Raw genomic sequence first — 26,464 nt, 5'->3', positions numbered from 1 at the left:
ATAAATATGCAGTCCCCTCATATTATTTTCTCAAACATTTAAGAAAAAAAAAATACAAGCTTGAAAAATTCAGTGTACATTTTGTATTATTACGCATGAACAGATGATCTGGAATGAATTCATGAGCTAACGATCACCAACAACAGATCACAATGGAAAGCCATAACAGAAAGTAAAAGAAAATATTTCTAATGGACTTCAGGTTTTATTGACCCTTTTCAGGGCGAATTATTACATCCGGTCACCTGAGAGAGAGATATATTCGGATTTCTTTCTGTCTACAGTAAAAGCACAGTCAAAACGCAGTTACTGTAGCAGCTGCGTTTTGACTGCACTTTTACTGTAGACAGAGAGAAATTCAAATGTATATCTCTGTCAGATGACCGCACCAAATAATTTGCCCCTTTTCAGAGCCTTCTTCAGATTTCACCGGTCCCAACAGCTTTTCGTGAATTGTCACCTGATGCCCACGCTTGGTAGTCCTTCACAAGCTGAAAATACAGAAAGTAGCAGTATATTTTGATCAGAACATGAGAACAATTTAAAAGGAATTCAGATAGCCAATAATACGATTTCAATCTTCTTTAGCCTTTAGGGTTTTCTGCTTGTCGGTTCTTGTTTTAAAATGATAGACAGCGAGGGGATAAGAGTACAAAAAGCACATCAACAAACAACAAATCAATTTGTAGGAATACAACTTCTATCCCACTATGGGGTTGGCTATATGAATCTAAAATTATATTTGAGATCATATATAAATCTGAATTTGAGCATAATTTGTAAACTTGAATGTAAAATTTGAATTTATTATCGATTGTAAAACTAAGCAAATCATGTCTAAAATTGCTAAATCAAGAGCAAACTGATAATATTCCTAAAACAATATATGATCATATTACTCTTTTGGTGAATTGCCATGTTATTATCAATTTTATTTTTTGTTCATGAGTTCTTTACTTACAAATTAACACTGCCGTTGTCAGGTCCCAAGTCCTGGATGAGAAAAGTGGAGGGTTGCGTTAGGTAGTCGACAGCCAACGTAAAACTTGTCGAACAATAATGACATGAATCCTTTAAGAAATTGTGTTTAAGTTCTTTACTTACAAATTCATGTGGTGAAAGTTGAGTTCCATCAGTAATATAACAGATTAATTATGACATGTCTTAAACAAAATTTGAAATTTAAAACTCTACCTATATGGTCAAATTGAAGGATACATAATTCATCATGACTGTACATTAAGTCATTTGGGTTAGGTTTCTTTAAAAAGATTGCTCACACATATGATAAATACATCACAGTTGTGGGGTTTGTCTGTTATCAAAAGAATTTTATGGAATTTAATAAATATCAATTTAAAATTTTATTCATCTTCCTGATGTTCTGATGAATTGGAGCATTTCCCAACTTTCACAAGAAGACCATAACAGATATTTCAAAACTACGAGATCACTTCATAATGCCAAAAAATATTAACCACACTACCAATCACAAAAACCAGAAAATAGAAACATATGCAGTTTCTCTATGAGAAAAATTAAAAAGATGAAAAACTAAATCAACATGAAAATTTTTCACATCTATGAAAAAAAGATCATAAATCTTGGTCCAATCACTGTAAAAAAAATTAAAGAAGTTAAATCTTGGAATCTTAGCGCGCCAAAAAATTTTCTGTGGTAACCTTTGGCCAGGGCAAAGGCGCCATTAAATTGCTTTCCTTATAAAATTATTTAATTGAGAAGGTTCCTTCCTCGAGTTTCTCAGATACCAAGTAATGGTGCCAAAGAAAATAAAGTTTCTCCATCGAAAGAAGAATATCAACCATATAGAAGAATATGAATATGTTGGCCGAATTATTGTAGAATTTGTGAGACACCATCCCATTAGTATAACAGAAAGAAAATCACAAGAATCGCAACATAGAAGAAGCCTTTATCTCTTAAAATTATTGATTGGTATCAGAGTGCTAATCAAACTGCCAATATTTACCATAAAAGTGTACCTTCTTAGAAAGAAAAGTAGAATAAAGAAACTTTTAAAAGGTCAAGAGCAGGACTCATTAAGTGCTCTACAAATCAGAGAATACCAGATAGTTCCATAAAACTTGCAATAAAAGTGCAAAAGCTCATACTTAGGTTTCGTTTGGGACGGCTTTCTTATTACTTCTTGATGTAGATTTTTAGTAAAAAATTAAAAATTTTATACTGTGAAGCTGCTTTAAGAAGCATTAAGAAAGCCGTCCCAAATGAAACCTTAATCTCTTGGAGTGATTAATTGGGTAATGAACTTATGATTAATGCTTATGATCTCACCTGGTTTAGAAATCGTGGAAGCATTATTCCTAATAGCTGTTCTAGAACCTGTGTACCTGTCGACTCAATTGCATTTGTTGGAATGCCGCGGAAGAGGAAAGGTATTTCTACAGTTACCTGAAAATCACAAAAGAATCAATTAAAGTTCAACATATTAATGAACTTAAAAAGTGCAAACTCAAAAGATCTAATGAAACCTCAATAATGGTGTCAGTGGTAAGCTGCTGCATCTGTGAGTCACGTAAAGTTGTATCATAAGAAATTTTATTCACCATAGAAGCTGCATTTCCCATATGAAATCAATGTCAAAGGACTCCTGTAAAGGCATAATTGATCTTTAATGTTCTATTTTCTCATGCAAGTACAGAAAAGTTTTAAACTGCTGCCTAATTCAGCACTACATAATGCACCTGTAAACCAGTTCCGGTCATAAGAAACTTTAGTAACCATACATGTTTATGTTGGAGTTAAAAAGGGGAAAGTTGTAGCGGAGGATAGCTTTTTTAATACACTTTTATAAATATCCTAACAGAAAGGATTCTCCTTTTTGTTCTCATGCTAGCCTCAGTTATTATGGTATTAGAGCTGTATAGCAGATGACAATAAGGCCGCAACTGGCGCGATGGCTTCGTCCCAGGGAAACTATGTAATGCAACTATCATTCTTGAAGAGTTTCCTGTACTAAGTAAACACAAGCAGAGAGAAAACAGAGAGTAAAGGAATTTCCATTTCAGTGAAAGGTAAATTCTGTACAGGTTTTACTGTAGCAGCTGGTTACATATATAAAGACAAGTGTAGTACACGTGTAAGGCTAGAATATTTTGAGTTTGTTAGGGAGTGCAGACTGTCCTTTGAGCTGTACTGGGTGAGGTTGCTGCCATTGTTTGTTGAAAGTGCTCAGCTATTATTACGCCCCCGCAAACTAACGATGGAGAGGATTGAATCATTAGTTTTGATCTTAGTAGTTGAAATCTTGGAATAGAAAGTGATTTGGTCAGAATATCAGCGATTCAATCAGTCGTGCTAATGGGAACAACAGTGACTTCGCTAGATTGAATATGGTCCCATATAATATGGAAGTCTACTTCGATGTGCTTCGTCCGAGCGTGGAAGACCGGATTGTGGGCGAGGGCGATAGCCGATGTGTTGTCACAGTTGATGATGGTCGGCTCGGTTGGAGTGATATGGAAGTCTGAGAGAAGTCTTCGGAGCCAAATTACTTCTGCGGCCGCTGCTTCCAATGATCGGTATTCAGCTTCTGTGGAGGAGCGAGCAACAATTTGTTGCTTCTTTAGTATCCAGGAGATGAGAGTGTTGCCGAGGTAAGCACAATTGCAGGAGGTAGAGCGGCAGGTTACGGTATCATTGGCCCAATCTACGTCAGCGAAGGCAGTGAGTTGGAGATTGAATTTGGAGATGGAAAGACCAATGTCTTTTGTGCCTTGTAGATATCTGAGAAGGCATTTTAGGAGATGGAAGTATTGGGAAAGAGGAGAGTGCATGTATTGACAGAGTGCATTAACGACAAAAGCTATATCTGGACAGGTGATCGTGGTGTACTACAGTGAGCTAGTGAGCTGTCTGTAGATTACAAGATAGGAGGATAAGATATCAGTGGGTATATTGGTGGGAGGTTTGGTGTAAGATGGATTGGAGATAGGATTGCAGTTGGTGAGTCCAGCTTGGTGGAGAATGCTGTTGATAGGGGTGTCAATATTTGACACGACCCGAAAACCCGACTCGAACCCGACACGAAAATTTTGGATTCGGTCAAACCGAACTTGAAACGGGTTGTGTTCGGGTCCAAATTTTTGATCCGTTTTGAATTCTGGGTCGGGTTCGGGTTGACCCGGAAACCTGACAATGACCAGTTTCTGACCCGTTTTACTATAGTCCCGCGTATTTACGGGATTTGGCCATGCTTCAGTCTTCACAACGAGCGAACTTGGTGGAGTGAAATGAAGTCAAACAGCAACATCGTCCGTGCCTCCGTGGAGTGAAGTCGAACAACAACGTCGCCGAAGGAGCGAAGTCGAACAACAACGTCGTCGAACTCCCGTCGTTGCTTTCGATCTAACTTCCGATTCCGACTGTGAGCTCCCCTTGTTGCTCCGTTCTAACTTCTGATTTCGACTGGAAGAGTGGAAGGGAACGTCATCGAGGCAAGGAGTGAAGTCGAACAGCAATGAAGGAGCGGCGACTCCTTCACAGTGAGCGACCGTGAGATCCCCTATTTGCTCCATTCTAACTTCTGATTCCGACTGGAAAAGTGGAATGGAACGTCGTCGAGGCAAGGAGCGAAGTCGAATAGCAACGAAGGAGCGGCGACTCCTTCACAGTGAGCGACTGTGAGCTCCCCTCGTTGCTTCCAATCAAAATGTTGTAACTTCCGATCAGACCGAAAGGAGCGAACACGCTAACAGGCGAAATAGCCAAGCGAAGTCGAACAACAACTTGGCGGGTCGGGTTTGGGTTGACCCAAACACGAAGCGGGTCAGGTTCAGGTCCAGAAAACTGACCTGTTTGCAAAAACGGGTCAGGTTAGGGTCGGGTCAAACAGTACCGGGTCAGTTTCGGGTTCGACCCGAACCCGACCCGTGACCCGAAATTGACACCCCTAGCTGTTGATGTAGGAGATTGATAGAGATAAAGGTGGCTAGCGTGAGGGGTGATGTGGATGCCGAGAAAGTTATTGGGAAAATCAAGATGTTTTATTGAGAATTGACTGTTAAGAGAGGAAATGAGGTGTAGGGATTGTGGGTCATTGCCGGTTAGAAGAATGTCATTGATGTAGATTAGGAGGTATGTTTTGAGATTTGTTTTGGTGGAGAATGAAGAGGGAGGGATCGAATTGACTGTAATGGAAGCCGAGGGAGAGAAGGTGAGTGGAAAAGGTTTTGAACCATTGGCGAGGGGCTTGTCTGAGGCCGTAGAGGGATTTTTGAAGCAGGCAAGCATGGTGAGGAAATTGAGAGTCCTCAAAACCTCGAGGTTGTTTCATGCAGAAGGTCTCGTTGAGGGATCCATGTAAGAAAGCGTTAGTGACGTCGAGCTAGTGTATGGGCTAGGAATTAGTGAAAACAAGGGTGAGTAGGATGCGGATGGAGGGGAATTTGGCAACCAGACTGAACGTTTCTGTGTAGTTGAGATAGTACTCTTGGCGGTGGCCGTGAGCGACAAGTCTGGCCTTATGTTTGGAAATTGATTCATTGGCATGCCTATTGGTTTTGTATGTCCAACGATAGCTTAGGATGAGGGCATTAGGTAGAGGAACAAGCCGCCAGGTTCCTTCTTTTTGAAGAGCTAGAGATTCGTTGGCCATAGCAGTGCACCAATGAAATTGTTGGGAAGCTTCGGTATAATTTGATGGGTTCAGAGTTGTTGGGGCGGTGAAGTGGTTAAGATTGAGGATTTGTTTAGGCTTGAGAGAACTAGTCTTGAAGAGAGTAAGCATGAGATGAGAGGAGGGCTGTGTTGGAAGAAGGTATTGGTGGTAGTAGGTTAGGGGCTGTTGGTGAATGGGATGAGTGAGAAGGTATGATGTTGGGACTTGGTTGATATTTGGAGAGGCGTGTGAGGAGTGTTGGGATGTAGTTTCTATGGAGGAATGAGAGGTAGGTGTTGAGAGTGGTTGTGTAAGAGAAGCTGGCATAACATGTGAGTTGTGGTAAGGGTTGGGTGGTGGGTTGAGAGGCTTATTCGGTTGGGTGGCAAAGGGGAAGTAGGATTCGTCGAAGGTGACATGGCGAGAGATGTATATGCGACCGGAGATGGGTTCAAGGCATTTGTAGACTTTATTTGAGGTGGCATATACGAGGAAGACTGATTGTGGGGATTTGAGAGAGAGTTTGTGTCGAGCATTTGGTGGCAGTAGAGAGTAACATGCACATCCGAAGACACGAAGGTGGGGAGTATTGGGGTGAGGTGTCTACAGAGGATTTTTTTGAGGGAGTTTTAACGGAATAAGTTTCGGGGTAAATTTTGGAAGGCAGATGAGTTTGTAGATAAGACACTACACAGAGATTTCTCCCTCATTTTGCGAGGACTTTATGATCTGAGTTCTGGTTTCTTATAGGCGCAAGCCCCTATAGTAATTACCCCTCCTGAGAACGAGAGAGAACTTTCGATTAAGGCTAGTCGTCAATCAGATACATTGTATCCATAAATACATAGTATCAGGCGTATAGTAGCAGCATGAGCATAGGTATATGAAAAGTTTGGATGTTTGGAAAATTGATATTTAAAACAGAAATTTCACCATCTTTCACTTAAAGCGGATGATGGGGGAATGGATGATGGACCCGATCAAGATCCCATGGTTCTGTCATCCTGGGCCATCGTGGTCCTTGGTCTACTTAGTCAGAGGAGGTAGTCGACCCAACCTGACAGAAGGATCCTTATCGATAACCATGGGTTGATTCGTCCAAGGGTACCTTGTAGACCTAGGGTGAATGTTTGTCTAAGGGGACAAATTTGAATCCACCTTAGCTAACAAAAGGCTTTGTGCCCTATCGATTATATCCTATTAATTCATATATCAAGGATTTGATGTCAATAAAGAGCGTATTGGCTCTGGCCATAATCGATATTTCGTGGTGCCAATTGGTGGTAAAACCACTTGATTGAGAGGGCCCCGGGTCATAACTGTTTATCCTGTGGTGCCATTTGGCGGCAAAACCGCCGATTAGAGGACACATACCAGAAGTTATATTTGAATTTGTTCACCTCGGCAAACTTTTGCGGAGGGTGAATGGATTTTACTTTGAGTGGTTGATGATTGAGTTTCAATTTTAAATATCTAAATCTGGGATTTTCTGAGATTTTTGGATTTAAGAACTTATGGAGTTTTGGATTTTTAGGCATTTGGATGGAATTTGAAAGTATTTGTGAAATTAACCCCTCCGGTTGAGATTTTCATTCAACATGGCCATCATCGGGGTATTTGGGGTCATTTGAAAATATTTATGTTTTGAACCTTATCGACTCTGTCAAGCTGTCGACAGAGGATCGGGTTTCGCAAGCTTTATGCCTTTGTGAGTGAATTATCTTAATTATAGGCCTTGATGGTCTAATATGAATGTACTAAAACAAATACACAGGTTGCCACAACCGTGCATTTGTTTGAAGGTTCGAACCCTGTCGACTCCTATTGATCAGCATAGAAGGATCGGGTTCGAACTTGAATTCACTTATTGACCCGCGCAGCATCCCTAGGCATCACGTCTGTACCAATAACATGCTCGTTGGGGCCCATGCAGGTGTTTGGGGATATTTTATAATTAAATCCTGTCGACTCCTTTTTTACCTGCTTAGGAGGATCGGGTTTAAATTTGTTGACCTACGTAGCATCCCTAGACGTTACATGTGTATCAATAATACGCTCTTCGGGGCCCATGCGGGTATTTGGGATTGCATTTATCCCTTGTGTACCTATGTGTATACAAGCTACGATGCACGTGCAGGGGTATCTTGCAATATTTCAGTTGTGCATATAATTGCCATTTGAATAAACAACATTTCATTTGAGAGCTTATATACGCCTTTTGTCCACTAATACGAGTGTTGCGGATCCAGTGGCGGTCTATCCGGATGTCGTGAGGCACCTCATCGTCCTGATGTTGACTCCCCTTTTCTCATTCACCGAGGAGGTCTTTCTTAAAATTCGTGGCCACTGCCTCGAAGGAGATTCCTTTCAAGCTCTTTAGTGTAGTAGACTTGTTACTTCCGGTGTTTGTGGACACCATAACTATTTTCTTCTTAGTATACGACTAAGGAGAGGCTTTGGAACACAAGGAAGTTTAGTTCTAATTTGTTCAAACATCCATTTACTTCTGCTAGGGGGTGTCCTTTTCCGTACACCGAGTTGCCCTCGTACCTGACGTACGCATAGATCTTAATCACCATTGTCATAGGTGACATCTGTACTTGTGTCCACAAGGATTCATTATACTTACGATATACCCATTGTTGTTATCCACAAGTAGCTCATGTTCATTTGCAGGGACCTGTTGTATCCACTACGGCCTCCTAGAAGTGTTTGTAGAAGAGTCGTTGTCCCTACACCATATCCACCTTTTATCAATCTCAGGTGGTTTGATGTTTGTACTTATTCGTAGGGACGGGTCTTCCGCAATCGAATGCCAATATTGTCATCTCAATCTACAGACAATGTGGCTAATGTTGGGGATTTCAATAGTGCATATAGAACACATGCATTCTACAACCATTTGTTGTTCTTGCAGGTCGATGCACCTGATCTCGTAGAGATTGTTGTAAGAGTCCACCACATTCTTTGTTTGTACGCATTGAGGTCTTATAGTGTGCCTACTTGTTACTCGATGTTTGTCATGAGGATGTTGCAATATCCTTCCTACAAGTGCTTACGGTCGTTTGTATATCGGCTCTGAGTGTATGGTAACTCCGTTGCGTTCATTCATTTCTTCATGCTTGTTGATTGTCATTGCTAGGTTTGATTGCATTTGTTTGTGCCTTTCATGAATATCTCACTGCATATCTCTTGATATTATTCAAGAATATTTTGTTCGGTCCGTTGTTTCTTGCTAAGATAGATGTAGGTGCCATACACCTATCCCTATTATTCATGTACTACTTGCGTGTTCAAGTGTTTAGTTGCAACTTGCAATCGAGTTATATATCCTCCTTGCTCCTTATTGATGATCACTTGATTTTCACTTTCAATAGGAAATGAGTCATCTTGCATATGGCTTGTAATGCTACTTGGAGGATTCTTGTGCCTCTATTTGTGACTGTATTACACTGCCTGTAGACAGGTTATAATTGCGGACTTCTTGCCTCCACATGTTGTTTGCAATATGCATAATGGTTCTACATAAATCCTTTCATTTGATTACGAGCAAAATCAAGTTCATTTGAGCTCTTTTGCATTCGTTTAGGTTAAAAGGTAGTTTTCAGGTTCTCATCTATTGTTCCAGTCTTGTTCATTTGGATTAAATGAAACTCAAGTTAAAGCTCATTTTAATTTTATTTCTCTTAGGTTCAAGCTTCTATTAGTCATTCGAGTTTAGAAGTATATTCCCGGTTGTCCAAATCAAACTCAATTATGAGTTCTCTCAAGTCCAGTTCAAATCAGGTTCCACTTCAGTTCGAGTTCAGGTCCCTTGCTGTTCGAGTTTGATCCATGTCCAGGTTCTTTTTTATCATTCAAATTAAGTTCCCCTTGGTCAAATTATTTGAAGCATTTTGTTTGATCACTTAGTTCATTTAGCGTTCGAAATCAAGTTTAATTTAGTCCTTATGTTGTCCAAATTGAGTTCGATCAAGCCCAGGTATAATCATATTCACCCGAAATTTCGGCAGACTCCCGGCGTCTCCGTCGTTTAGGGGAAAACTACGGAAAACTGGGTCTCCCGCCATGCTGGAGAAAAGTGTATACGATAGGTGCCCTCATACGAGGACACCGCAGCCGTAAAATCTTTGTCCCCACCACATTAGAGAAAGGCGTGTATTGGTCTTCAGTACCTGTTGCAAAAGAGAAGCAGTTGTTTCTCCGCGAGCGGGTACTTATGAATATTCCGGTCTCGCCGTAGGTGCCGCACCGAATTTCCATCCCACCAAGCTAGAGAAAAGCGTGTATAGACAATTTTCCGGTGCGCAACGAATGCCAAGAACAGGATTTTGGAGCCGAGGGGTTGCTCACCTACCTCGTCGTAGATGTCGAACCGGGTTTCCTTCCCACCACGCTAGAGAAAAGCGTGTATCTGCGCGCGGTTCCGTCGCGAGTAGACTTGGACCGGTCCCGGTTGGACCGGTCCAGCCGGCCCCTCCTGGGCCGACGTAACAGAAATCAAAGTCAGAGGACACTGGAAATGAATACTTGAAGATGGAGGTAGAAACCCAACCAAGTTAACAAAAGAAACTGTTCACTAACTTCTAATCAAATAAGAAATAACTTATGATGCAGCACCTCCCATTCCCTGACATTGAGGTTTCATTTGGGACGGCTTTATTACTGCTTCGTAAAGCAGCTTTCTAGTACAAAAATTAAAAATTTTATACTAGAAAGCTGCTTTAAGAAACAGAAAGAAAGTCGTCCCAAACGAAGCCTGAGCCGCATTGTTTGCTTCTCGTCTCAGCTTATTTTCCCTAAGTTAAATTTCTGTTAACTTTGATTTTAGTATTTACCTAATACCTTAGTTCATGCATGTTTATGTTGGAGTTAAAAAGGGGAAAGTTGTAGCGGAGGATACCTTCTTTAATACACTTTTATAAATATCCTAACAGAAAGGAGTCTCCTATTATTCTCATGCTAGCCTACGTTATTATGGCATTAGAGTTGTATAGTGGATGATAATAAGGCCCCAACAGGCGATGGCTTCGTCCCAGGGAAACCTATGTAATGCAACTATCATTCTCAAACAAAGAGTCGAATTTCTAACCACAAACTTCCAGCAATTTGTAGCAGACAAGTGGTGGGAGCTCGAACCATTGGGAACAGTAGTATCTTCCTCCGGCAACCAAATCAGTTAGCTTGGTAACCCTACCAACAATTGGCAATGCTATTGTGATGGATTGAGATCTGTGAAGGTCCCAAAGGATCGACTCATATTCTCATTCGATATAACTGAATCCGATGAGGAATGCATTCCTCGCTGGCAGACGATAATATCTGATTTGGAATCAAATGATGAACGATTCCAATGGGAACAATCTCCTGACAACACAATTTTCAGGAGAAGACCCCCACTGACAATAAGCTGAAACTTGATATTCCCATTTTAGATAGCCATTTACATATCAATGATTGAATCATTCTTCGAATATATGGATAAACTATCAGAAAAATAAGTCAAGTATTTGGCCTGTAAATTAAAAAGTGGTGCGGGAGCATGGTGGATTCAATTGATTCAATCTCACTGGCGCCATGGGTGGGGAAGCGTGAAGAGCTGGCCAAGAAATTGTTCTGGGGGATTTATTTATTCTTAGCCAGCTCTTCACACTTCCGCACTAACTGTCTCCAGGGGCATTTCTTGCATTCCAATCACCAACAAATGATGTATCAACAATACCAAAGGTAAGGGGGACGGTTACATGTACATACACTAAGAATTTTATCGTTGAGCGCTCACAACAATTTGAATGAAACAAATCAACAACTTGTTGCCCAGTACAAGGTAGGCTTAGAAGTTCCCATGAACTGAAATTTACTTAAAAAGATAGAGAGGTAATGCAAAAGTGGACTCTGAGAATTTATTTATGCTGTCAATCGCTTGGCAAACCTCCTATGGACATAAGAAAGGGCCACTGGTCGAATGTGAAGGGGAGTTCTTTACTGTCCAAATCAGCCAACAGCATTGTTGTAACACCAATTGATCTCAAGAATCAACCTAAAACGAGAGAAAATTGGGATAACTTTTATCACAAACCAGGCACTTTGATAGCCGGGTCGTCAATCTAACAAGGTACCCAAATAGAAGACAACTGCAGTTGATGGAAGGAGAACTGGTGAAAGCCAAAATTAAGCCACCCACCAATGAGGATGAGTCTAAAAATATCATTGGAGTGTATGGGTTTATATGTCATAGGTTATAGAGAAAATTCTCTTAGCAAGATAATCAAGTTATAGCATTTTTTCATTAAAAGTTGAATGAAGCCAAGTAATGATATTCCACTTATGATAGAGAGCATGGTTCAATTCTTGAGACATTGGAGATGCTACTTTCTGCATAAGGATTTTGTTCTCAACTCAGACCATTGTTAGACTGGTCTATTGGACCGGTCCAGCCAGTCCTACGGGACCGACCCGTGCGCAAAATGGCGGAAGACTTCCGCCTCCCTCTACGCCGTTTGGATCGCCCAGGCACTGTAGAGTGATTTTGGTAGATTTTTTTAGAGAATTACGAGGGAAATTTGAATGTAGGGACTGTTTGGGGATTTCATTTTGATTTGTATGCATTAAATGGTATGTTTCCTAAGGTTAGGACATCTTGAATTTGGGTTGAAATTTGAGATTTCATAGATTTAGGTTTTTTTTGGGCTCTAGCGGCGTCTAGAAATTTGGAAGAGATGGATAATCCTCTCGAATAGAGGATCAATTGTATCTTGTTATTTTTCTTCCGTTAGTTTGATTATCATAATAAAATTCTTGTTTTCCTGATTTTTCCTTTGGAGTTTGGAAAAGTTTTCTCGCTATTTTTTTTGAAATCGATAGGATTTACTTGAAATCTTCAAGTGTTTCCTATCAAATTTGTATCAGAACAGTTTTTGGGACATTTGGTGGGCTGTTTTGGTGAATTTCAACGGTTGTTTTTGGGATGTCGAAGAAGAAAGTTGATGTTTTTGAAGTTCGAAGTCCAGATTTTTATTACTACAAAATCCGGGCATCAATGGCGGCCAAGAAAATGGATGCGTCGGAGGAACACCTAGAAGTGGAGATTGGACAAATGAAATATGAAATTTTAGATCTCCAAACTCAAGTTTCAAATTAAAAAAAAATTTTTCAGTCATCCATGATAAGCTCGATTCGAAATTTTCCATCCTGGAGAAGATGTTGAAAAAAGTGCTCGAGGCCAAATCAAAATATTGCCGTCAGAGGTGAGGGGAAGAAACCGACAACCACGGAAGTGGGGAAAATCTGAAACCAATCAGACGAAAGGAAGATTAATAGGTAGAGATTTCGGAGGGAACAAAAAAAATGCCTCCCTTAGGACCTATTCCTAGGAAGGAGTCTGGTAGAGGGTATATGGAGAGACATGAGGGGGTTGGGCATGAGTGGAGGGATGTTGATGATCATCAAATTAATGTGATGAGATGTCTTAATATAATAAAAATAAAACAAAAGACTAGAGAAGAAAAAAAAATCTTTAACATATATGTTACGTATAATGAAAGGTTTGTAGATTAATTGTAGATGAGGAAAGTTCATTGAATGTTATCTCAACCCATACTTTTTCTAGAGCCAACCTAAAAATTGAACCTCGTCCCAAGTCTTTTCATGTTAGTTGAGTCGACCACACCGCTCTTCTAATCAACAACAAATGTCTAGTTCTCATAAAAATTGGTAGCTATGAAGATCAAATTTGGCATGATGTTCTCCCCATGGACATTGCTCACATTCCATTGGGAAGACCTTGATTATATAATTTGATTGTTATTCACTATGATAGAGAAAATGCATGTCTTCAAACATAATAATAAGATTATTAAATTCTTATTAGTGAAACCTTTAGAGAAGACACTCTCTATAGCATCCCACAGGACCATCTTTGACCTACAATCCAAGCCCAATCTAAAGAAAGGCGCAAAACTTCAACTTATTATCATAAGAAAACCTACAGCTAGGAATATTATCAATTATGAGAAAGGTTTTAGTACATCTATTTTGCCTTCTTTGAACTCAATCATATAGAAGATAGGATTTGAAACATTACAAAAGAAATTTTCTAATCCAATTCTCCTTCTCCTATTAAATGTAAAGAAGTCACACCAAATTTTGATGAAACTCACATAACTTTTGTGGTCTCTCCACTCTTTGATTTTAATGATATTTCTCCTGATAAATTATCCCCTCTTAGAGACATTCAATATGTCTGATTTCATACCTAGTTCTCAATTTTCCAACCTTGCTCACTATAGATGAATCATATTAAGCACAATGAGATTAAAATGCAAGTTGAGGAATTATTAAAAAAATATTTCCTTCAAAAGAGTTTTAGTCCATATGCAGTCTTAGCTGCCCCTAAAAAAGATAGAATATAATGAATGTGTGTTGATAGTCATACTATAAATAAAATTACTATAAAATTTAAGTTTCCTATTCATCGATTAGATGATATGTTGGATTTAACCTCATGAGCAAAATTTTTCTCTAAAATTGATTTAAAAAATAGTTATCATCAACTTAGAATTTGAACATGAGATAAATGAAAAATTGTTTTTAAAACCACTTATGAACTCTATGAATGACTTGTCATGTCATTTGGAATTTCAAATAATCCTAGCAGATTCATGAAATTAATGAATACTGTCCTTAAATCTTATATAAGAAAAAAATTTATGATATTTTAATGATATCTTAATTTTCAATTATAGTAAAAATCCGCACTTACAACACCTATGGTAAGTCTTTTAAATACTTAGGCAAAAAAAAAAAAAACATTAGTTTTAAAAAATATTTCTTTTATAAATTGAGGTGCTTTTTTTAGGATTTATTATGTCCATTATTGGAGTCAAATCTAATTCTTTCAAAGTTAGAATAAATTTAGAGTGACCATCACCTAAGAATTTTATTGAAATTAGGAGCTTCCATGGTTAAACTACTTTATATAGAAAATTCATCAAGTACATTAGTACTATTGTTATCCCAATAACTGATTTGCTAAAATTGGATAAATTTTATTGGATTTCTGCTACACAAGAAGCCTTAGATCAAATTAAAGTTCGAATTACATCTGCCCCAATCCTTAGGATTCTTTGACTTTTTTAAAGCCTTTGAATGCATTGCTTCAGAAATTTAAATTGGGAGAGTTTTAAGTCAAAAGAATCATCGTGTATCATTTTTTAGTGAGAAGTTGAATGAAGCTAAGCAATGATATTTCATTATGATAGGAAATTTTACAATAATTCAATCATTGAGATATTAGAGATACTATGTCTATATAGAGAGTTTATTTTCAACTTAGATATGCACTAAAATTTATTAATACTCAACAAAAATTGAGTCATAACATGTCAAATGGGTTAAATTTTTACAAGATTACTTTTTCACACTCAAATATTAGCCTAGAATTGAGAATAAACCTATTGATGTCTTATCTAGGTTGAATTTAATGATTTCTTCCTTAGAAGTAAAGATCCCAGGATTTGATCAAATTAGAGATGAATATCAAATATGTCCTAATTTTCACCTGCTTTATCTTGAATACTTGGACAAAGCCTTGACTTTACAAGGAACATTCTCAATCATCAATGAATATTTGTGAATATTTGTATAAGGAAAAACAAGTATATATTCCTAAAACTTATCTTAGGGCTGTTTTTTAGCTCTAAATTGCATTCTGAGAAATAACTGATCATTTTGGGAAAGATAAAATTATATGTGTGATGGATTTTACTTACCTTCATTAAAATGAGATGCCAAAAATTAGTAACTCAATACTTAACCTATAAATAAGCTAAAGCCACCAAACAGATGTCTGGACTATACACTTACCCATTCTTTATAGGCCTTGGGAGGACTTATCAAAAACAACAACATCAAACCTTTATCTCACTATGTGGGGTCGGCTACATGAGTCTTTTTTCTCCATTGTGTTAAGTTAAGAGTTAAATTCTTATTTAAATCTAATAAAGAAAGATCATTTTGAATATTTTCTAACCAAGTTTTTTTAGGTCTACTTCTACCTTTCTTAAGATAAGCAAAATCTAATACATCTACTCTCCTAACCGGGTCATCGAAGGCCTCTGTTTTTATGTGACCAAACCATCTAAGGTGACTCTCTCTAATCTTGTCTTCCATAGGAGATAACCTTTTAACGTATATGTTCGTTTCGTATCCTATCTCTTAGAGTAAAACCACTCATCCACCTGAATATCACACAACAAGCCTAATGCATTCCTCCACTTCAACCATCCAACATCCAACTTGAATTCTATTAATAATAACCCCATCTATTTCACCATCACTTCAAACAATAAACCCAAGATATCTAAAACATGTACTCTCATTAATGACTTGATCGCCCAAAGTCACAAGCCCACACTAGATCTATTATTGCTAAAATTACATTTAATATATTCAATTTTAGATCTAATCAAATGAAAACCTTTAGACTCTAAAATTGACCTCTATAATTCAAGTTTACCTTCAACTCCCTCTCTAGTCTTATCAACAAGAAGAAAATCATCAGCAAAAAGCATACACCAAGATACAACCTCCTGCAAATGTGTAGTGAGAACATCCATGACTAAAGAAAAAAGATATGGGCTCAAGGTTGATCCTTGATGTAATCCAACTAAATTAGGAAAATACTTGGTCAAACCACCTTGTGTTTGAACACAAGTAACAACTCATGCATGCATATCCTTAATAACTTGCATATAAGCATTATTAGCCCCTTTCTTTTCTAGAACTCTCCATAGCACTTCTCTTGAAATCTTATCATATGTTTTCTTTAAATCAATAAATATCACATGGTAGGTCCTTATTATCTCTACAATTCTCCATCAAACCTCTCAATAAATGTAGTGTAATTTTAGTAGTAATAGATCTTCTCTGGGTGGACATATCATTTCAATCTCTCAGTACATGTAGATCCTCCTTGGGAGGACTTATCGATGGATTTTATTTTAGGATTCTCTCAAACGACTCATGATCATGATAGTATTTTTGTAGTAGTTAATAGGTTCTAAAAAAATGAATCATTTCTTATATTGCTCCAAAACAAATGGCACGTCTCATATAGCTAGGTTATTCTTTAAGGAAATAGTATGACTCTATGATCTCCCTTCAACTATTGTTTTTGATAGAGATAAGAAGAATTGTCCCAAATTTTTAAAAAATATTATGAAAATTTTATGCATCAAATTAAAATTTTCTTCTTCCTTTCATGCTTAAACTTGCAATCAAACTAAAATAATCATTCACACTTTAGAAAACTTTCTTAGATATTTGATAGACAAAAGTTTGAAATTTATGATTGCCTATATAAGAATTTGTCTATAATAGTATTGTCTCCCAAACTATAAATAAATCAGATTTTAAGATAGTTATGATCAAAACCCTTGAAGACCACTTGATATAGCTAATCTATCATTTTATGCAATTTTTGATATAGCATTATCATTTGCTAAGGACTTTCAAAGTTTAAGTGAAGATATAAAAAGCAAATTGCCATTAAGTAATGAAAATATACTTTTAGGGCAAACTATAATCATTCAATGCTAGAATATAAATAAGGTGATTATATTTTGATTTGTCTTTGTCCTGAGTGTTAACAAACCACCAAATACAAGAAATTACATGTAAGGAATTATGGTCCTTTGGATGGAATGCTTACCACTTTGATTTGCTTGCTAATAAACTCTTTCATCCTAATATTAAATATATTCAATCAAATAAAGGAGTTAGCAAACCTCCCACTTATTCAATCTAACTCTTTAGCAGGAGATAATATTTTACACATACGAAATCCTGCAACACTCACCTTCTTTGAAGTTGAGTCCATTATTATGGAAGAAGCATCTATAGATCCAGTTGGCATTCACAGATTTCTAATTAGATGAAAAGATAAATCCCCTAAAGAAGATATTTAGATGTCCCGAGAAGAATTAGTGAAGCTCACTAAACGAGTAGAAGATTACTTGGATTTGAACTCTACGTAGTAGAGTTCAAATGAGCCCAGGGGAGTTGATGTAGCACATTAATTGGATAAATAAAATGAAGCTTCAAGTCCAATTAAAAGAGCTCAAGAATATGTTAAAGCAAGAGCTCAATCAAGGCCTATTACAAGATCTTACTCAACAACAACAACAACAACAAGCCTTTGTCCCACTACGTGGGGTCGGCTACATGAGTCATTTTTCTCCATTATGTACTGTTAAAAGTCAAATTTTCATTTAAATCTAATAAAGAAAGATAATTTCTAATATTTTCTAACCAAGTCTTTTTAGGTCTACCTCTACCTTTCTTGATATAAGTCAAATCTAATGCCTTTACTTTCCTAACCGGATCATCAAAAGACCGTCGTTTTATATGACAAAACCATCTAAGGAGACTCTCTAATCTTATCTTCCACTGGAGCTACTCAAACCTTTTCACGTATATGCTCATTTTGTATCTTGTCTCTAAGGGTAAATTTCACTCATCCACCTGAGCGTCCTCATCTCTGCGACACTTAATATACTATTATGCTTCTCTTTTAATGGCCAACATTCTGCACCATAAAGCATTGCAGGTCTCACCACAATCTTACAGAATTTTACCTTATGTTTGAGGTGGACTTTTCTATCACACAACAAGCCTGATGCATTCCTCTACTTCAATCATCCAACTTGAATTCTATTGATAATATCCCCATCTATTTCACCATCACTCTGAACAATAAATCTAAGATATTTAAAACGTGTACTCTTATTAATAACTTAATTGCCCAAAGTCACAATCCCCCCACTAGGTCTATTACTACTAAAATTATACTCCATGTATTCAATTTTAGATCTACTCAAGCGAAAACCTTTAGACTCTAAGGTTGACCTCCATAATTCAAGCTTACCTTCAACTCTCTCTCTAGTCTTATCAACAAGAAGAATATCATAAACAAAAAGCATACACCAAGGTACATCCTCTTGCAAATGTCTAGTGAGAACATCCACGACTAAAGAAAAAGGATATGGGCTTAAAGCCGATCCTTGATGTAATCCAACTAAAATAAGAAAATACTTGGTCAAACCACCTTGTGTTTGAATAAAAGTGTAATAGCTCATGCATACATATCTTTAATGATTTGAATATAAGCATTATTAACACCTTTATTTTCAAGAACTCTCCAAAGCACTTCTCTTGGAACTTTATCATATGCTTTCTCTAAATCAATAAATATCATATGTAGATCCTCCTTATTTTCTCCATATTTCTCCATCAAACCTCTCAATAAATGTATGACTTCCATAGTAGACCTACCCGGTATGAATCCAAATTGATTTTGAGAAACATTAGTATCACACCGTAACCTACGCTCAATAACTCGCTCCCATAATTTTAAAATATGACACATTAACTTAATTCATTTATAATTCACACAATCTTGTGCATCACCTTTATTCTTAAAAATAGGAATCAACAAACTCATTCTCCACTCATCTGTCATCCTTTAAGTCTTCAAAATAGTATTAAAAAGTTTAGTAAACTAAGAAATTCCTTCATCTCCTAAGAATTTTCACACCTCTATTGGAATATCATCAGATCCAACAACTTACCCACACTTCATTTTCTTTAAAGACTATCTAACTTCGGTTATACTAATATGTCGATAAAAAAAAATCTTTATTTACACATAGGGTGCTAAGATCACTAAAATCAATTGTATTCTCATAATCTAGATTAAAAAGTTTAGCAAAATATCTCATACACATTTGTTGAATATCATCTTTCAAGAAAAGTACTTTTTGCTCTTCATCCTTAATACACTTCACTTGAACTAAATCCTTACTACTCTTATCTTTTTGTTTGGCTAACTTATATATATATATATATATATATTTTTCCCTCCTTAATATCTAATCTAATATATAAATCATTAAAAGCTAAGATCTTTGCATCGCATATTACTTTCTTGATTCCTTACGTGTCTATTTATATCTTTCTCAATTATCAAAATTTTTACCTCTAAACTAAATTTTATAACAAATATTCTTATTTTTTATCTTTTCTTACACATTTGGATTACACCACAAAGTATTTTTACTATTAGGAGTATTTTCCTTTGAAACTCCAAGCGCATCTTTTATAATATTCTTAATATCACTAGCCACTTTTTTCGACATAATATTAACATCCCCATACACAGACAAAATTTTAAGATCTAAAATCTTACAATCAAAAATATTTTTGTTAATAGTCTTTAAATATCTCCATCTAATATTAGAGTATCACTTTGTTTTATTTTTTATTTTCCGCCCCTTCATTTTAAAGTCCAAAACTAATAAGTGATGTTGGGTACATAAACTTTCACTCAAAAATAACTTTACAATCTTTACAATCTAAATGATCTAATTTTCTTATAAAAAAATAATCAATATGAGATTTACTATATCCATTCTTATATGTGATGAGATGCATATCTCTTTTCTTAAATAAGATATTAGCAATTAAAAAATTATAAGCTAAAAAATCTAATATGGTCTTACCACCATTAGAGTTTTAATATTTAAATTTTAAATTTAGCATCTAGAAGATTTGATTTTTCTTAGAGAAGATGTATGTATTAGCCATTTAATAGAGATAAGATGAATTAATAAAAGTAGTAGGCACATTCCTCCATTAATAGCCACCTACTCCCTTTTTCCCCCAAAATGTTTATCTTATTATTGAATTATGATAGTCATTATAACTCTGTAAATAATGCTTATATATAATAAAAAATATTTAGTTTTTGAATGATAAAAAATTTTAAAAGAAATTTATTCCCTTTTGATCCGTGCTTGATGGTCTACCTTCATCAAATTGGGTAGAATTGGTTAGTTGTCTTTTCTTTATTCATATTGTTACTCTTTTTTTAATTGTTGTATCTTTTCGTACACTCTAATCATCTTTGAAGATCAATCATCCACAACTCGAGCCTTAAAAAAGTCAACTCAACCCTCTTCAAACCCCTCGATCTAGTTTAGGTCTCTTGCTTCTAATCTCATTCTGCATACTACTACAAGGCATTTAATCTCACAAACTCTACTATCTATTCTAAATTAAAAATTCACATCTTAATCTAATCCTCCCCCATTATTTGCAGCCATTTGCCCCACTCAAAACTTATTCTCTAAAATAAACTTACAATTTAGCCCAAGCTAGGCCCAAACAAAACCTAGTCTTGGCATTCCTTTGATCTTATCTTTCCAAAATCCTCATCTTTTCACCAAAAAACTCCAGATCACTTCTTTAAATAACAAACTAAACATTCATAAGTATTTTCATTAACTAATACTACCAAAAGGGCCTCACATCATCATCACAGCCCATATGGAGCTCAATGTATTTTGATCAACCTTCCTTATTTATACCATACTAGCAATCATTACATAAAAATAATAGATATTGGTAGTGGATAAAGATTTATCGGGTTGAAGAATTTCCCAAAAGAGCATGGACATAATGTGCTAGCCTTCAACCAAACAACAATAAGGGCAAATAACATTATCAAGGCTAACTAAAGCAAGCGAGAATAATTTATGGAAAGGGCTTCTGAGTGAAGTCTGAGTTAATTTTTATGGCTTGGATTGTAGATGAACGGTGTTAAAAGATAGCTAAGGTGTAGAGAAAGATGCTTCTAAGAGATTTAGAAGAAGATTTCTGAAAGGTAATAATAAACATACAAAATAATTAAACAATCTTATTATAGTTGACAAAAGTAGGCCAACAAGCTCTGACTAAAAGAAAACAACTTTTTCCAAAATTTTCATTCAAAAACTGAAATTCTCAATACATGCCATAACTATTTATATAATTATAATGACTATCATCATTAAAAAATGAGAGGAAATTTTTGAGAAAAAAGAAAGTGGGTGGCCATTAATTAAGAAAGATGTCATACACTTTCATTAAGTCATTTTATCTCCATTAAATGATGAACCTATACATGTTTCCTAGATAAAAAGTCAATTTTATAGAGATAAATTTGAAATATAAATATTAAAACTTCAACTTAATTATTTTATTTCTTGACCGAGCTCTTCTAATGAGCCTTGAGTGGGTTTTTATTTAACACTTTCTTGGGCTCTTATTTGAACTTCTATAATTAGACCTTTATCTTTATTTTTTATCTAATTGATATGCTCCACTACCCACCCTTTTGAATCCCCTAAAATCTGCTGGAAGAAACTCATTCTTTGCATCACATTGTTGGCTTTGGACAGCGTTCTTATTATCTAGATTCACAAAAAAACCAACAAAATGAAAACATCAATCCAAATTCACTAGAACTAACAGCATCCAATGAAGCTTTCAGAACAATAAGGACAGAAAAACAAACCATGCTCGTTATAAATCAAACAAAACAGCAAAGGGTCAAAAAGGTTCCTTACCAGAGAATTTATCATTCTGCGCTTCGACAAGTGGCGACCCTTCAAGCTGATGCAAAAGAACAGGAATGAAACCTCGTACAAACACCGTAGGAACGGGGAGAGAAAGCCGGGTGATGAACAACATTACCTTACAGGACAACAGCCGAATGCAGCATCCATAGGGCTCCTCCTCGACTCGGACGACGAGGACGGGACAGACCTCGAAAGTGAAGAATTTAATACGGTAGACGTAGCACCTGAAGGTGTTTTCATCAACTCGCTCGATTCGCTGCGCGTCAAGCACAGAGTACTGGCTCGCGGGCAGTGCCATGTAGTCCGCTGCCCCCAAATCCAAAAACCTAAGATGATCTTATCAATGAATATATACCTCGCTTTCTCTCTCTATAAGATTTTTTCTTACCAAGGGGCCGCTGGAGTTGCTGCACTTCAGAGGATTCGGAGCGGCGAGCAACGAAACGAGCTTTGGTGGCCGAGAATATGGTGGAGGCAGAGACGGCAGTACGGCGGTAGAGTTGGAGGCGGGGCTTGCGGAGGCATAAGGCGACGCCGCCGACGAGGCGAAAGGACGGGCAATGGAGAGCCATTCCAATGGCTTGGAGAACCGAGAAGAGAGAACAAGTGGTTGGAGATTGGGCTTGGATACTTCAAATGGTGACCTTTTTTTCATACTAAAAATTAAAAAAAAAATCTACATCATTGGATGTAAATAATAATAACAATAATAATTTTTTTAATATTAATATATTTGAAATGAAACTTTATTATTTTGAGAAAACTTAATATAAATTTAAGTTGTTTGGGATAACTTCTTTACTATTTTGTAAAGTAAATTTTTTAATATAAAAATTTTTTGAACTAAAAAGCAATTTTAAAAAGTAATAAAAAAGTTGTCTCAAATGAAATCTTAATCATTGAGCTAATTAGGTATGCTTATTCTATTGAATTCAATCAATTTGAATATTATGGGATGACATTTGATTGTTATTGCATAAAGGTAAGGATAATATGTAAAATAGTAATTATATACACTTATATTATTCTAGATATGATTAATGAAGTCATAATGGGAACTTGAATAAGTAGTCATTAACATGCATGGGATGTGTATTATTTGGATAAAATCAAATATTAAATCTAACCAATCATATTGGTTTGGTTCGATTTGGTTGTTAAAGCATCAATTATGTTCTTATTGCAATTTAGATTTTCTTTGATTTTTGTTTTTAGTTGAATTTTTGCTTTTGTAAAATCAATCAAATAAAATATTGAATTACTCTAATATATTCTAATTTGAATCAATAAAGTTGATGGACTATTAATAAATAAGTTATAGAAAAACAACATGAATATTATATATTCTTGTTGTGCACAAGAACATTCAACACTGAAGTGAGAGAATTAAATATCTTCATATTATATGGAGACCCACCACACATACATACAGGTAGTAAATTTTTATTGTATGTTTAGTCATTCTCCTTTGAGGAAAGGGATCAATATAATATAAAGTCTAATATGAAAGTTAGTGCTGCTGTTAAAAGTCAAAGTTGGTGTCAATGGCACGCATTAGCCTTATATGGATGATGACATCCATTAACATTGTTGGTGATAGTTGGTGAGAAAGTTAGTGGGCTTAGGTGTAGTTGGAGGATCATAGTCGAATGATGATCGTGAAAGGATCGTGATCTGATAATGGAATTCCTTCGATTATAGAATGTTCTTTTAGCTTTTATGTGCCTTAATGATATTAAAATTAGACAATTTTAGGCTCATTTTATTCGTCTCATATAGATGCTTGATTCGATTACTTGTGATATTTGAAGATCATTTAGTCTTCTAACTAATGCCTTGAAGTCTTTTATAATGTTTAAATCACTTGATCTGAGCTCATTTACACTCGCATCATACTACTTTTGGTGTCTATGGATATGTCCTATAGAGAAGTTGGGTTCAATTATAAGTTTGTTGAAGTTAGAGTTCAGATGATCATTAATTTAATTCTCAAAGTTTTCAATTCACATATGCATTAAAATTCATGCAAGATCAAGCAAAATTTTAATGATTCATCAATTTTAAATGTCAATATTAAAAATTTAGCAAATATTATGTTACAACACGAAAACGAAAATAATTTTAAGATATAAAACTTTGAATTCTTATTTGCACTAGAGCGATTTAGTGCTATGCTTGCGAGCACTGCGGTGCTAGGGTTGAGAGCACAGGGGCGCCAAAACCTACGACTACTACGTTTGAGCCTCTATTTCTAGAGAAATTTTGAATTATGCATGCAACGCTAGATTTGAGCGCTGCAGCGCCGGGCCACTAAAAGTATATATAAATTCTAAATATTTATTCTATTTCACCCCACCACCTCCTCACTCATTTCTTTGTCGGCTAGAAATTGAAGGAGAAGAGGAGGAAGATAGAGGGAGGAGAGAGAAAGTCTGTCAGGATCTTTTAGTCCATCATTCCTTTTACAAAAAAAATGTTTTAAGCATAGTAAGTAACTATCCTATTCTATTTTTGGCGATTTTGATTTATACAAATTTTATCTCTCCTAAATATGATAAAAATACATTATATCTTGATTTTGTAAGCTTTTATAGTGTAATTTTTGATATGCTATAGATTTAATCATTCTGAATAATATGATATGATTTTATTATATTTCATTGATTAGAAATGTATATATGAATATTTATGTAAAATGAGTAGAAAAATGTATATTAAAAATGGGTTGAAAGTGATATATTGTGATTTGATATGATAATATTTAAATGTAATATGTGCTAAAATTATTAATGAGATTGATATGTACTGGAATGAAATATTGATCTAATTAAAAAGGACATTTTAATTGATATTAGATATATGAAATGATGCCCTCAAGATTCACTGATTCGCTTCACTAAGAGGAGTTATAAGGAGTAGGAGAATAATTTAGAGTCATAAGAAGTTTGTGCGGCTGATTCATGTGATTCAAGAGGAGTTATAAGGAGTATAATAATTAATTAGGAGTCATAAGGGGCCACTGATTAGGAGTTATGTGGAAGCGCAAGATCAAGATGCCCTCTTCTTATCATATGAATATTGTTATTGATACTAACACTGATATTCATATAGAAAAATGATATCACCTATTGTTAATGATTACTGTTACTATTATTGATAATGATCTTTATTATTGATACTATAATTGATGATGTAATAGATTGAGATATGATGAGTTAAAAAAAAATAAGCTAATACAAATAACGGGTACAATTAACATATATTAATGTAATATAAATTTGCTTATATGATTCAAAGAATATTGTTTCTCTTTTTCATATCATTGATTTCAAATGTAAGATTTTAGTTACTTGCTATGCATTTATGCTCATTATGTCATTTTATATGATTTCATGTAAAGATAATGGGCCTACTGCTTGAGGCTACATAATGATGTTAATTTAGTTATCTTTTAATTTCTTTGGTTTATATATAATCTTTTGAAGCCTATGACAGCTATTATATATATCTTTTTGAATCTTAGAGATAGAATGTAAATATCGACTACTATAATAATGTGAATGATATTTTTTGTTGTTTATTTATTTCCTATAATGTAATTAATCAACTATGGATGTTAAATTGATCTAATTGTAAATGACTATTGGATGTTATTGAGAAATAAGAAAAAAATCAATCAATAAAAATAATAAAAGAAAAGAAATTATTTCATAATAGATCCCGAGGCGTGGCATATTAATTTGTATTTTTCTTTATGCATATTATTTAAGTTAAAGATAAATAATTTTATTATTATTTATTTATAAACATTGAACTGAACTAACCAAACTAAATTTTGGTTTAAAAAAATTATTTATTTGATTTATTTTTTAATTTTCTAATTGAAACCTATTATAACTCATTTGCAAATTGAACCATCCAAACTAACCAAACACACCCCCTAGCCCTTAATTATGAAACAAACTTAAAAAAGCCAACAACTTTGGACTTAATATTTTGAAGTCTCAAAATGTCTCATGTTACTCGAAGACATCTTAAATAAGATTCAAAAGAGCTAGTCCTAAATCATCCAAAATTTTAAGCACACTTAAAGGACCTTCAAAGTCACCAACTCAATCAAAGCATTTATTGATCAACCATACATACTCATCAGTATTCCCGTACTTTCATGTGGTTCCTTTTCTATTCTTCATCTATAACTTCCCTACTACTCATCCCTCTGCAATCGGTTTAACATGTTTATTTTCTATATAATTGTACCATGTTGCTACTGTAATGTCGATCATGATGTTGAATGATAAAACTCATCAAACTCATGTGGCAATAGGGAACACGTGCCATTGGTTCATAAAGAGATGAAAATATATCG

The 26,464-nt window shown here is 35.5% G+C and overlaps 1 protein-coding gene across 1 annotated transcript; it reads right to left on the bottom strand.

Annotated features, from left to right (window-relative positions):
- On the bottom strand, nt 1–22,730 carry LOC110111381 (uncharacterized protein SYNPCC7002_A1590). Its single transcript, XM_020843223.2, has 6 exons — nt 22,484–22,730; nt 22,211–22,401; nt 22,084–22,129; nt 2,511–2,593; nt 2,314–2,430; nt 1–491 (listed from the first exon to the last, which is right to left on the bottom strand). Exons 1-6 carry the CDS (start codon nt 22,665–22,667, stop codon nt 420–422), a joined length of 693 nt encoding a protein of 230 aa, XP_020698882.1. The 5' UTR covers nt 22,668–22,730; the 3' UTR covers nt 1–419.
- Nucleotides 22,731–26,464: the final 3,734 nt, after the last annotated feature.

Source organism: Dendrobium catenatum, unplaced genomic scaffold, assembly GCF_001605985.2.
Source record: "Dendrobium catenatum unplaced genomic scaffold, ASM160598v2 fragScaff_scaffold_841, whole genome shotgun sequence".
In the NCBI taxonomy this organism is placed as follows: Eukaryota; Viridiplantae; Streptophyta; class Magnoliopsida; order Asparagales; family Orchidaceae; genus Dendrobium; species Dendrobium catenatum.
The sequence above is the reverse complement of the archived record's forward strand: the minus strand, read 5'-3'. Positions and strand labels throughout refer to the sequence as shown.

Bases quoted from the DNA above. Each gene is read 5' to 3' on its own strand.
- LOC110111381 (XM_020843223.2), bottom strand. From the start codon at position 22,667: ATGGCTCTCCATTGCCCGTCCTTTCGCCTCGTCGGCGGCGTCGCCTTA. The intron at 2,594-22,083 runs GTAAGGAACCTT...TGGGAAATGCAG, and splicing joins GCAGAATGATAAATTCTCTG to CTTCTATGGTGAATAAAATT. The intron at 492-2,313 runs GTGAGATCATAA...CTGTATTTTCAG, and splicing joins TTCCACGATTTCTAAACCAG to CTTGTGAAGGACTACCAAGC.